This window comes from Poecilia reticulata, linkage group LG2 (genome assembly GCF_000633615.1).
Source record: "Poecilia reticulata strain Guanapo linkage group LG2, Guppy_female_1.0+MT, whole genome shotgun sequence".
Lineage (NCBI taxonomy): Eukaryota > Metazoa > Chordata > Actinopteri > Cyprinodontiformes > Poeciliidae > Poecilia > Poecilia reticulata.
Genome location: NC_024332.1, coordinates 10,877,103 through 10,889,607, shown reverse-complemented (window position 1 = coordinate 10,889,607; position 12,505 = coordinate 10,877,103). Strand labels below are relative to the sequence as shown.

Below are 12,505 nucleotides of genomic sequence, written 5' to 3'. Positions count from 1 at the left end.
GCTCAGCTTCCTCAACAGAAGGCATGTTGGTGGGATTGAGGAGGTCTTCGAAGTATTCCGCCCACCGGCCCACAACATCCCGAGTTGAGGTCAGCAGCGCACCATCCCCACTATAAACAGTGTTGGTGCTGCACTCCTTCCCCCTCCTGAGACGCCGGATGGTGGACCAGAATCGCCTCGAAGCCATACGGAAGTCTTTCTCAATGGCCTCTCCAAACTCCTCCCACGCCTGAGTTTAGCGACCACCCGAGCCGCATGCCGCTTCACCTGCCGGTACCCATCAGCTGCTTCTGGAGTCCCACAGGAGGGGCCCCGGTGACCCGCGTCCGGGCGAGGGAAAACGAAGTCCAAAGTTTGTATTCATCATAAGGGGTCTTCGGGCTGCGCTTTGTCTGGTTCCTCACCTAGGACCTGTCTGCCTTGAATGACCCTACCAGGGGCATAAAGCCCCAGACAGCATAGCTCCTAGGATCATTGGGACACTCAAACCCCTCCACCACGATAAGGTGTTTTATAAAAATGTAAAATAGCTATGATTGTTTTTCTTTAATTTGTTAATAACTTTAATATTTCAATTATGATTTCAATATTTCCCTTGATTCAGCCAAACTCCGATTTGCCTATAGCAAATTTAACTCAAACTGATTTCTCTTTTTCTAGTCTTTTTCTAGTATTCATTGCTAACATAAGCTATTCATCTATATCAGCACTTTCCTTCAGTTTTACATGATTCATTCACATTGTGGAAAACTATAGAACTTTATTTCAGTAATTTCCAGGTGGTGAACATTGAAAAAAAAAAAAAAAAAAAACGCTTAAAAATATTTGCATTTGAGAACTGAAAAGTCCTGCCTTTCCTTCCTGGTTTTCTGTCAGGTTTCACTTAAACTCCACCTGGTGTAAAAACGTCCAGAATTTTTATGAAACTGAAGGAAAACTGGAAATTTGTGTATGGGAAAGTATGGAATTACTCTTTTCTAGTGAGAAAAAATTATAAAGAGATACCTTGAACTGACAATAGTTTTATTCTAAAAAGGCTTTTGTTGTGACCAGTTTGACAAAATATGATTAAAGGTGACTTCAGGAGAGACAAGTTCAATTCACTGAGAGTCTATTTACACATAAACTGATCCATACCTGTAATCCCTGCACACTGATAACAGAGTTGTTATCTTAATTAGTATCAGCACCATGGCTGAGTACCATTCAAACACTGTTCTTCATCAAGCTGCCTCAGAACGTCAGCGAGTGCAGCAGCTCTCAGAGCGCTTCGAGTGGAGAACCTGAGAGCTTCTTTGCTCTCTGCCTGTCATTTACACCAGCAAAAAAAGTGCAGAAGAACTATCATAGCTTTTTACCTCTTTTTAGCACGTTGTCTATTGCTGTTTCATAATTCATAAATACTTATAATGAGATGCAGGTGCTTATCAGGAGCCTTTCTTTCAGACTGTTTCTGGAAGCTTTGTGTCTTATTGTTTTGCTTGCCTTAGGTCCTGGCTGACGCCGTCTCTCGTTTGGTTGTTGAAAAGTTCAGTGAACTAACTGATCACTTCACATCTCCACATGCTCGAAGGAAAGTCTTGGCAGGTGTTGTCATGACAGCAGGTATTTTCTAATTTTCTTACTCTGTACTTTACTAGGCGCTCTGTCAAGAATAAAGAAAATGTTAAAAATAAATGTGGAGAACTTATGTACGTTGTCATCTGAGATTTGGATTTTCCCCACCCAGGTTCAGATGTAAAGGAGGCACAGGTTGTCTGTGTATCCACAGGGACAAAGTGCATCAATGGTGAATACATGAGTGACAGAGGACTAGCCCTGAATGACTGCCATGCTGAAATTATAGCTCGGCGCTCTCTCATCAGGTTCCTGTACTCCCAACTGGAACACTTTCTCAGGTGAATTTTGCTGAGTTGAAGAAAAAGAAAATAATTAAATTATGACCAATACTCCCCACTTGCTCATATTAATAGAGAGAACTGTGATTTTTGCCTTGCATTTGTATGTGTTGACTCAGTTTCATAAGCCTGATTGATACCAGTTTGAAACTAAACTTTGTGTCTGTTTTATGAATTTGAATCTTTAGTCCTAAGGAAGAAGATCATCACAAATCTATCTTCACCTGCTGTGACAACAAACAAGGCTTCAGATTGAATGAAAATGTCCAGTTCCACCTGTACATCAGCACCTCCCCCTGCGGCGACGCCCGCATCTTTTCACCTCATGAAGCTGCTGTAGAAGGCGAGGATGGGTTCTTCAGCTGCCTTTAGCAAAAGGTTTTCTCCTCATTCCTCAGAGGTTGTTGCTCCATTTTCCTTGTTTCTCTCTTTGAATCTCTCAGACCAGAGCGACAGACACCCTAACAGGAAGGCCCGCGGGCAGCTGCGGACTAAGATTGAGTCTGGTGAAGGAACCATCCCAGTGCGCTCTGGTAGCACCATTCAGACATGGGACGGGGTTCTTCAGGGTGAGAGGCTGCTCACCATGTCCTGCAGCGACAAGATAGCCAGGTGTGTCTTCTGGCCCCCACACACAGACAACTGACCAACTCACTTTGGTTGTAAAGCTTTTTGACACCTTGGGATTCATCAGACTCTGTACCTGTCAGTACTTTCTGTGTTGTCATTTTAATGATCCACTTTTGATCAAATTATGGCATAATATGCCTTGTGAAAGTATTCATACCTATAAAACGTTCTTACCCAAAATGATTGGCCCCTAACCTTTGTAGACCAACCCTACATGCATGTGTAATGTAGGGTTGATGAATTAATCATTCTTACTATGAAATGATGACATAATATCAGACTTACATAGTGCTTTTCAGGACACTAAAAGATGCTTCACGTGATTATGCTGTATCACACAGTTAGCCCTTATGAACACCAACAGGTAAGGCAGGTGAAATGTCTTACCTGGGGATCGAACCCACCAGGTTGAAGAGCCAACTCATACCATCGTCGTCATTGTGTCTCTAGATTCGTAGATGTCAGTATCCAACATATTATTGGATTATGCTTTTTGATGAGTCAGCAGAAATTGTATTACAACTACCTAACCCTGTCAGAATTTCTAGGATACATTTTCATTGCAAGAATGTTCAGTGGGTGTTGTAGATATGTGATTTTCTTTGAGTTTCTTTTCTGTATTTGTCTTTTGGCATCATGAAAAGGTGGAATGTGGTTGGATTCCAAGGCTCTTTGATGACCTACTTCACTCAGCCCATCTACTTCTCCAGCATCATCCTGGGCAGCTTGTATCATGCGGACCATCTGTCCAGAGCCATGTACCAGAGACTGACTGAGATGGAGATGCTACCGCCACCTTTCAGCCTGAACAAGCCTCTGCTCAGTGGTAACTGATGTCATACTTGCATCCCACAGTCCTCCAGCGGTGGCCACGTCTAGCCCTTAAGAGCTACTATTCTGCTACTCTTAGAAACAATCCCTCTCCAACACCCCAGAATCACATGAATTATCAGTCCTCTGTAGAGCTAAAGGTCTGCTGATGAGGGAATTCAGGTATGTTGGACAAGGTGATGCACATGACAATTGCAGGACAGTTCTTCTCAAGGACTGGTCTTCCTTACACAGATTCCTGTAAATCTGGTAGCAATTTCTGAAAACTTAAAAATAACCAACTAGTTTATTGCCATAGTGTTATTTCACACTGAAACTCAATTACAATTTGATATCAATTAACTTTATTTATATAGTGCCAATTCATATGTCATCTCAAAGCACTTTGCAAAAATGTATTTCCATACAATTATACATACATTCCAAATGATCCTAGTTATCAAACAGTGCAGTCAAATTCAATTTGCTATTCAAATTCGTTTAAAATTGGTCTATCTAAGGAAAACCAGTATATTGAATCAATCTACTCAGACTAAGCATGCATGTAGTAACTCGTCCATCTAAATCTGTCCTGTCATGGTGTGAAGTAGCTGAATAAGCAAGCAGGACTAAGACAGTAAGGAGAAGGTTCTGTTTCACTGCTAGAGACATTTTTAGTGTGAAATGTTATACTGTATTGTGTCCATCACCTGTTTTATACCTCTCACTATACTGATCGATTTCTAGTTTCCATAAAAATCTGAATATTTATGAGTTAAGGGGAACATTTCTGGTTTGAACCTTGCTTTGAAACTCATGAACGAATCCTCTATCAGAATGTTTTAGAATCTAACCTGTTCAAAAGACAGAGTCTGATGAAGAACCTGAATGAGCGAGACCCTGATTTTCTACAGGAATTAGTAACACAGAGGCTCGTCAGCCTGGAAAGGCCCCAAATTTCAGCGTGAACTGGACCATCGGAGACCAGGGTTTGGAGGCGATTAACGCCACCACAGGAAAGGATGACCTGGGCCGACCCTCGAGACTCTGCAAGCATGCTCTGTACACCCGCTGGATTGACTTGCACAGCAAGGTAACGCCTATGAGACAGAACACTGCATGTATTGTGACAGAGCAGGAAATATGAGCAGATCACAGACAGAGGTGACCCTAATGCATTTTATCTTGCAGGGTAACAATAGCTCACCTGAACTGAAGCATGTGTTAGCAAAGCCAGTGTGCTTTACTAGGCTTATCCTGTTTGTATTCTCTAACTACTTTGCTTAATTTGTATTCATCCCTGATGTTGTGCTTTTTATGCAAGAGAAGACTGTGAAATCATTCATCTTTTATGAATTTTTCTTTAAAATGTCCCTTTTGTTTTTATGCTTAACAGCTGTTCTCCACCCTGCGTATTCAAACACTGGAGCCCAGGAGCTACCATGAAGCTAAGCAGGCCGCAGTGCAGTACCACTCTGCCAAGCAGGCTCTCTTCAGAGCCTTCCTCCAGGCCGGACTGGGAGCCTGGGTTAAGAAACCTGTAGAGCAGGACCAGTTCTCTTTCAGCAACTGTGTGTGAGCTGGTCATGGATCTTAGGTGGAGAAGTATGTTCCCTATTGATTTTCTATAGACTGAACTCTTAAATTATTACATTTGTCATTATTAGTATGTTCAATAGGAGATAGAATAGAGGGAAATCACAAAATATGATGCAGTCTGCAGAAACAGAATGTAGCTCTGTTCTGCTGCATATTTGACTGCACATCCACCCTCAGTAGGATGCAACTTCACATTTAAGGTAACGACAGGACAGTGGAACCATGAATTTGAAGAAAGTAATAAAAAGTCTTTCTCTGATTCAACATTTAACAAGTAGAACTAGTTTTGGTAATCTTAAATGACCCAAAACATTGGCAAAAAATATCCAGTTTCACATCAGAAATAGAGAAAATAATGGCTATGTGTATTTTTATATGGTTTATATGGTTCCAGTTGTGTGCAAGGCAGATGGAAATCCTGTAAACTTAATTTCATGACAGTGAAAGATGATGTCTTATTATTGATTGAAGTCTATTTCAGGCTAATCAACATCACATAAATCTTAGTTTGGTTATGATTATTATTAGATGTAAACTAAATTTTAATGTTAAATATGTCATCATGGTGGTGTACAAACTCCTAGACTGACTCAAATGTACAATCAAAATAAGTTCAGCTTAAATGTTTATTTAATGACCCATTCAGATCTAGTTGTCATGGTGACGTGATTTTCACAGGCTTAAAAAAAACTTTGTTTCACAAAACCAGTGATCAACTCAGATGGAAAGTAGTACACATGCAGACAAATGGAGGAAATCTAAATGATTTTCAAGGAGTTAGAACAAGGCCATGTGGGTTAACAGGAGGATTTTAGATCCAGTGGGAACATGAGGTCTTCCGCTCACACCGTCATCTAGACGCTCTAATCAAAGATTTGTTATCCATGTTTGACCTCCAGTTTTTGCAATGCTTTGACCTGACAGTACTGATCCTAACCAGAAATGTAGAGTCCTCTGTAAGAACTGTAATTATATATAAACAGTGTTCAAAATGTTTTCTTTCAGCCTTCCTAGCGGTCATCAAGGATCTACAAACCAGATTCCAAAAAAATTGGGACACTAAACATATTGTGAATAAAAACTGAATGCAATGATGTGGAGGTGCCAACATCTAATATTTTATTCTCAATAGAACACAAATCACAGATTAAAAGTTTAAACTGAGAGAATGTATCATTTTAAGGGAAAAATATATTGATTAAAAATTTCATGATGTCAACAAATCCCAAAAAGTTGGGACAAGACCATTTTTACCACTGTGGCGTCTCCACTTCTTCTTCCAACACTCAACAGACGTCTGGGGACAGAGGAGACCAGATTCTCAGGTTTAGAAATAGGACTGGTCTCCCATCAGGCCTCTAACTGTTCAGTCGTCTTGGGCCTTCTTTGTCACACCTTCTTCTTCATGATGTGCCAAATGTTCTCTGTAGGTGAAAGATCTGGACTGCAGGCTGGACATTTCAGTACCCGGATCCTTCCCCTCATAGCCATGATGCTGTGATTGCTGCAGAATGTGGTCTGGCATCATCTTGTTGAAAAATGCAGGGTCTTCCCTGAAAGAGACGATGACGTCTAGATGGGAGCATATTGCTCTAGAACCTGAACATAGTTCTCTGCATTAATGGTCCTTTCCAGACATGCAAGCTGCCCAGGCCACCAGCTCTCATGCAACCCCAGACCATCAGTGATGCAGCTTCTGAACGGAGCGTTGATAACAACTTGGGTTATCCTGGTCCTCTCTGGTCCGGAGGACATGGTGTCCCAGTGTCCATAAAGAACCTCAAATCGTGACTCATCTGACCACAGAACAGTCGTCCATTTTGCCTCAGTCCATTTTAAATGACTCCTGGTCCAGTGCAAACGGCTGAGCTGGTGGAGCTTAGAAATGGCTTCCTCTTTGCACTGTAGAGTTTCAGCTGGCAGCAGTGGATGGATTGTGTTCACTGACGATGCTTTCTGGAAGTATTCCTGAGCCCAGGCTGTTATTTCCTTGACAGTGACGTTCCTGTTTGAGGTGCAGTGACGTTTAAGGGCCCGGAGATCACGAGCATCAGTAGAGTTTTACGGCCTTGACCCTTACGCACAGCGATTGTTCCAGATTCTCTGAATCTTTTGATGATGTTATGCACGGTTGATGATGATAACTTAAAAGCCTTTGCTATTTTACACTTGGTAACACCATTCTGGTATTGCTGCACTATCTTTCTGCCCAACAATGGTGGAATTGGTGATCCTCTTACCATCTTGGCTTCAGAGAGACACTGACACTCTAAGATAGTGAGTAAAAAGGGGGCGTGTCCGATGAAGCCCCGCTTTGAGGCTTGTGTGGTCTTGCTGAAAACCACGTGACTGGCAACAAACGAGGCCTCGCATTGCATGGGTCACGTGACTGCTTCATTTTGCGTGTTGGTTTTCAAAATAAAAGCGCTGCATCATGGGTTGTTGTCCTTTTGGTCTTGCATCAGAGGATATTTGTCTTCAGTGGCCAAAATAAAATGAACATTGACCAACATATTTGATGTGTATTGATGATGGCACTCATCAAAATGTAATGTTTGTTACTGCTTTTCTCAATTGTAGATTGTTGTTTTTTTATAATTATATTTTTGTGATTTTATGATGTAAATCTCTTTGAACTGTATTGTTGCTGACATGTATTACAAAAGTAAACTTGATTAATTGTCTGAAATGGAGCCAGCAAGAGGAAAATCTCTGACATCTGGGAATACTTTGAGATGATCGCTCACAATACAATTCTGAGATAATAATTAACCCTCCACCTCCCAATTTCTCACCTTCTGCAAAGTTCCACTATTATTTGTAGTCTGATTGGCAAATATATATCAGTCTTGCACAGCAGAAACAGATTTAATGGTGTTGCAGAACTAAAGTTCAACTTGTAGCCACATATAAGGGATCAGAGCCAATTAGAAATCCAAGAAAAAGCAAATGTCCCAACATGCACTGCACTCCCAAGACACTAAAACATCAAATGTCTTTATTGTCAAATCAGTCTGGACATAAAAGAAAACCCAACACAACCACTGACGTTCAACATAAACCAGGATTAGATTGGCTCCAAATCATTTTAATAATTAAAACAGATGACGATTAAATATGGTTTCATTGATTCTCCTGTTACTAAACATGAGTTTGATAAAAACTTTGTGACAATATTRCATTTAGTAATTTTTGGAAGTATGATCCAACTGAGTGACGAGGCTGTTACAGTTTCACCAGCAGGTGTCACTAGTGAGCAATGAATGAAGCATCGAGTCATGAACCTTTTTGCAAAGCAAAGGGCTGGAAAGCTTCATTGCTTCATGAGGCTTCCTTTGCTCATCACTACTCTAAGAAGCTCTTTTTATACCCAATCATGTTGTCAATTGACCTGATTAGTGTTAATTGGACTTCCAGCTGTGTGTTTTATGTTCAATTTCCTTTTTCCAGCCACTTATTGCTACTTGTCCCAACTTTTTTGGGATTTGTAGACACTGAACTCTTGAATCAACATATTTTTACTTGAAAATGTTACATTTACTCAGATTAAACTTTTGATCTGCCATCTATGTCTATTACAAATAAAATATTGACATTTGTCAGCTCCACATCATTGCATTCAGTTTTTATTCACAACTCTTTTGGAATTCGGTTCGTACTTCAGAAGCCAAGGTGACATCACAAGGTGCATGATAATAGTAGTTACAGGAAAATCATGTTTTATGACTTCAGAACAGACTAACTGTTTAAATTGACATTTAAAAGTTTCACTTGACATTTTATGTTAGCAATCTGTGCCACTTTCATGGTAAACAGCAGGGCCATGTTTATTCCCCACTGAATGTAGATCCTTTTGCTCTGATATTAGGTAAATCTGCCAACAAGGTGCCAACATGTCTAAAGGTTATAAAATGGCAAATGAGCCATCTCATATTTTATTTAAATTATTGCTCCCAATAAGCCCCTTTACAGTTTTAGGGTAACATTTGGGTAGAAATTTTATTAGGATGGACCAAACATTTTAAAATATGTCTTTTGATTGAAGTCTTTATGTATATTTTATGTCTCTTTTAATGTTTAACTTAATTTACAAACTCACCAAAAGTGATGCAAGGATAATTACCTCAAGAATCCTCATTTCCCTTGTTTTTATTAGTGTTTTCTGCCTTTAACAATAATTTGTGAAACTTTTTATATGTGATGCGGATTTCAATATAGTGTGATGTAACCCCTAAAACATTAAAAGATGGAATAAAAAAATGTTGTATTTCCTTGAGCATGTTTTACTTTGTATTTGCCTTTTTGCGGGACATATTATATCTATAAATTAATTCCTATTTGATATTTGTATTTAATATATTTCAGGCCTTTATCCCCTTGTTTCTAACTAGTTTCTTTTTGTATTCCTGTTTTGTAACATAGCACCGCTTTTCTTTTATAGGTGTGAGCTGGATATTTGCACAAACTCATCCACTTTAATGGCATTCTGCTTGGCAGGGCGACATGTTCCTGACTGTAGCAAAGTGCATTGGAGTGGGTGAATGGAGAACAATGGTCATCTGTGTGTCAGTTCTTCATTAACAGAAATGATATCTCTATTTCCTCAGAACCTACCTTTGTGGATGAGTGAGAAAACTTTGTTACTGATTGTTTTCTCAGTGACATGATAAAGTCAAACTGTGAGGCACAATGCATGAGCTCTACAGGTAAAACATAAAAGAATATGTAAAAGCTGACAAAATGTTTAATAAAATATTACTGTCATTTTAGCTGGTTTTGTTATTTTTAAATAGTTGGACTTGGAAACAAATCAAAAAATATTTATTCAATAAAATATTTATCCATCCATCCATTTTCTAACACCTTTGTCCCTAGTGGGTTGCTGGTGCCTCTCCAGCAAGACATTTCAGGTGAGAGGCAGGGTACACCCTGGACAGGTCACCAGTCTGTCGTAGGGCAACACAGAGACTGACAGGACAAACAACCACACACACACTTACATCTAGGGAGAATTTAGAGAGACCAATTAACCTGAAATTTGGACTGTGGGAGGAAGCTGGAGTACCCAGAGAGAACCCAGCATGCAGAGGGAGAACATGCAGAAAGACCCTGGGAGGCTGACCATGTTTGGCTATCCATGAAGAAAGTAGTGAAAGCTGGAGTGGGTATAGATGATGGTTGGATTCACCTGCCTCCAAAGTGATGGTGCCAGATGAATTTGGTTTTTAAATTATTTCATTTTGGCCATGGGCAAGGCACTGTCTCAATGGGGTAATGTATACTGCTCAAAAAAATAAAGGGAACACTTCAGTATTCACTTAAATGTTAAAGTGTTCCCTTTATTTTTTTGAGCAGTGTATAATGGTAGAGAAGCTGCAGAGAGGCAATTGTTCTTTGATTTATCCAGTGCATTTAACACAATTCACCCTGATTTGCTTTGTCAGAAATTCCAGAAGACACAGGTGGAGGCCTGAACAATCACTTACCTCATGACTACCTCACAAACAAACCACAGTTTGTGATGTGTGCCTAACCAGGTGATCAGCAACACAAAAGCACCACACGGCCTGTACTCTCAATGTTTCATTTTCACTCTGTACACTTCAGACTTCCAGCACAAAAGTTAGCAAGATCTTTCAAGATACAATGTCTTGTTTACAGCGTCATCTCTTCTGTTGTCATCTGTTGGGGCAGCAGCATCAGAGCCAGGAACCTAAAAAGGCTCAACAGCCTGTTAAAAAAGGCTGGTTCTGTTGTAGGGATTGTGGAACCTATGGATATAATGACGCCAAGGAGGATTCTTCATAAAATCACGAAAATTATGGACAACCCTGACCCTCGTTTTCATGAGACTGTCTTGGGAAGGCAGAGTGTCTTCAGTCAGAGGCTACTTCAAATTCTCTGTAACACAGACCACTACAAGAGATCTGTCCTACCAACAGCCGTTGGTAGGACTTATTTGTAGGTTAATAATTGTTGATTTTATTTATCTTTTGTTTTATTATTTTTTCTTATTTTTTCTAAGCAAACAGGAAGTGAGGTGGGTTGGTCCACTTTCTATAAGTGTAGAGGCCTAGTAAAGGACCAGCAGGAATTTGGGTTTGGGGCCGATGGTTTTTACCAGTGCAAGAGAGGTAGAAGGAAAGTTGATCTCTGTAATTGTTTTTTGCAAAGATGTGAAGAAATAAATTAAGAACAACAACTTACACGTTTGGATATTGAATCTTCTTTTGCCTGCGTTAAAGAAACTTGAACCCAGTGCCTTAGTGGCTTAATGGAAGTTAAGTTGGATGTTTGGTTTGACAAACAATCGCCACTACACGTTATTTAATTCAACTTAGTGTATAATGTTTCAAAATGAATATCCTAGATAAGGATATTCATAAGGATTACTCTAATTTAGCGGTTCTCAATGTGGGCGTTCAGAGGACGGCAGGGGGCGCTCGCGGATATTTTTACAAAAGGGGGGCGCTGGGATGCCTTTGGGGGGCGTTTGGTTGAAGGTAAACTTTACACCTTAAAATGCACAACAATTCCAGTTCAGACTTTGAGCAACTTGGTAAAACTGTATTGTGTAACATTAAAACATGCCTGGCTGCAACTGTATCGATGGCAGCTCTTCTTCTATTTGTAGTGGTATAGAAATATACATAATTTCACACAAATAGCTTCCAGGTGAGAAGTTCTGGTTGGGCGTGGTGTATATAAGGAGTTGCGGCTTTCATTCAGGATGTGTCTTTGTTCTCCCACTGTGTGGTTCGCGTCCTGTGGACTCTGGCAGCGGAAAGCAACAAATCGCTGGCTGGTGCGTGTTGTGCTGATATCCTGGTGGTAGGTGTTCTCTCTCTCCCTGCACTTTAGCTGATCAGAAAATCTAAACTGAAGTGTGATCGTAGGTAAAGCGCCACTGCGCTGCGCTCCTTCTCTTCCTCGGTCTGCGAGTGTGTGTGTGTTTGGATCGGCAGGTAAGAAATTAACACTCATCTAAGCTCCAGTTTCTTCTAGCTTTATTTAAAATGGTGACTAATTTTTTATAGGTTCCCCCACAGTTGGACCATTGCTGCTCTGTTCTGCTCCGATCTTCTCTGCTTTGCTCTGAGTTCGTGTCCCGGACTTCTACACAATCATTTTTAAAGTTGGATGTTTGTGACCTCAGTAACAGCAAAACAACAAAAGAGAGGCAGTTAACCAATATAACAATCTTAAACCTAAGAAAAACAATATCAGCCCGACTAAATAAAGAACAAAAAGGGCCGTAAACAAAATGAGTAAAGAAATAGAAATCAACAATAGACAATGCAAATTAAAACATCAGGACCAGGCGTGGCCCGCTTGTCAGCCACAACAGGAAGTGAAATGGCGCCGATGCTTCACCCCAAACACGCTTCATGGAGGCGGATGATGCCGCCGCAGTCCAACTTTAAAAATGATTGTGTAGAAGTCCGGGAGACGAACTCAGAGCAGAGTAGATCGGCGCAGAACGGATCCGGGAAACGAACGCAGACAAAGCAGCTCAACTGTGGGGAACCTGCTGAGCCACACACATGCGCAGAAGGAGCGCAGAGCAG

At 40.5% G+C, this 12,505-nt stretch overlaps 1 protein-coding gene across 1 annotated transcript in view; it reads left to right on the top strand.

Annotated features, from left to right (window-relative positions):
• Nucleotides 1-6,077, top strand: part of LOC103477529 (double-stranded RNA-specific editase 1-like) — a 30,122-nt gene extending 24,045 nt beyond the window's left edge. Inside the window, exons 4-10 of the mRNA XM_017307884.1 lie at nucleotides 1,491-1,605; nucleotides 1,730-1,898; nucleotides 2,087-2,241; nucleotides 2,342-2,510; nucleotides 3,173-3,354; nucleotides 4,253-4,431; nucleotides 4,735-6,077. Of these exons, the coding sequence (XP_017163373.1) occupies nucleotides 1,491-1,605; nucleotides 1,730-1,898; nucleotides 2,087-2,241; nucleotides 2,342-2,510; nucleotides 3,173-3,354; nucleotides 4,253-4,431; nucleotides 4,735-4,917 (1,152 nt within the window). The 3' untranslated portion in view covers nucleotides 4,918-6,077. The remainder of the gene's footprint in view (nucleotides 1-1,490; nucleotides 1,606-1,729; nucleotides 1,899-2,086; nucleotides 2,242-2,341; nucleotides 2,511-3,172; nucleotides 3,355-4,252; nucleotides 4,432-4,734) is intronic.
• Nucleotides 6,078-12,505: the final 6,428 nt, after the last annotated feature.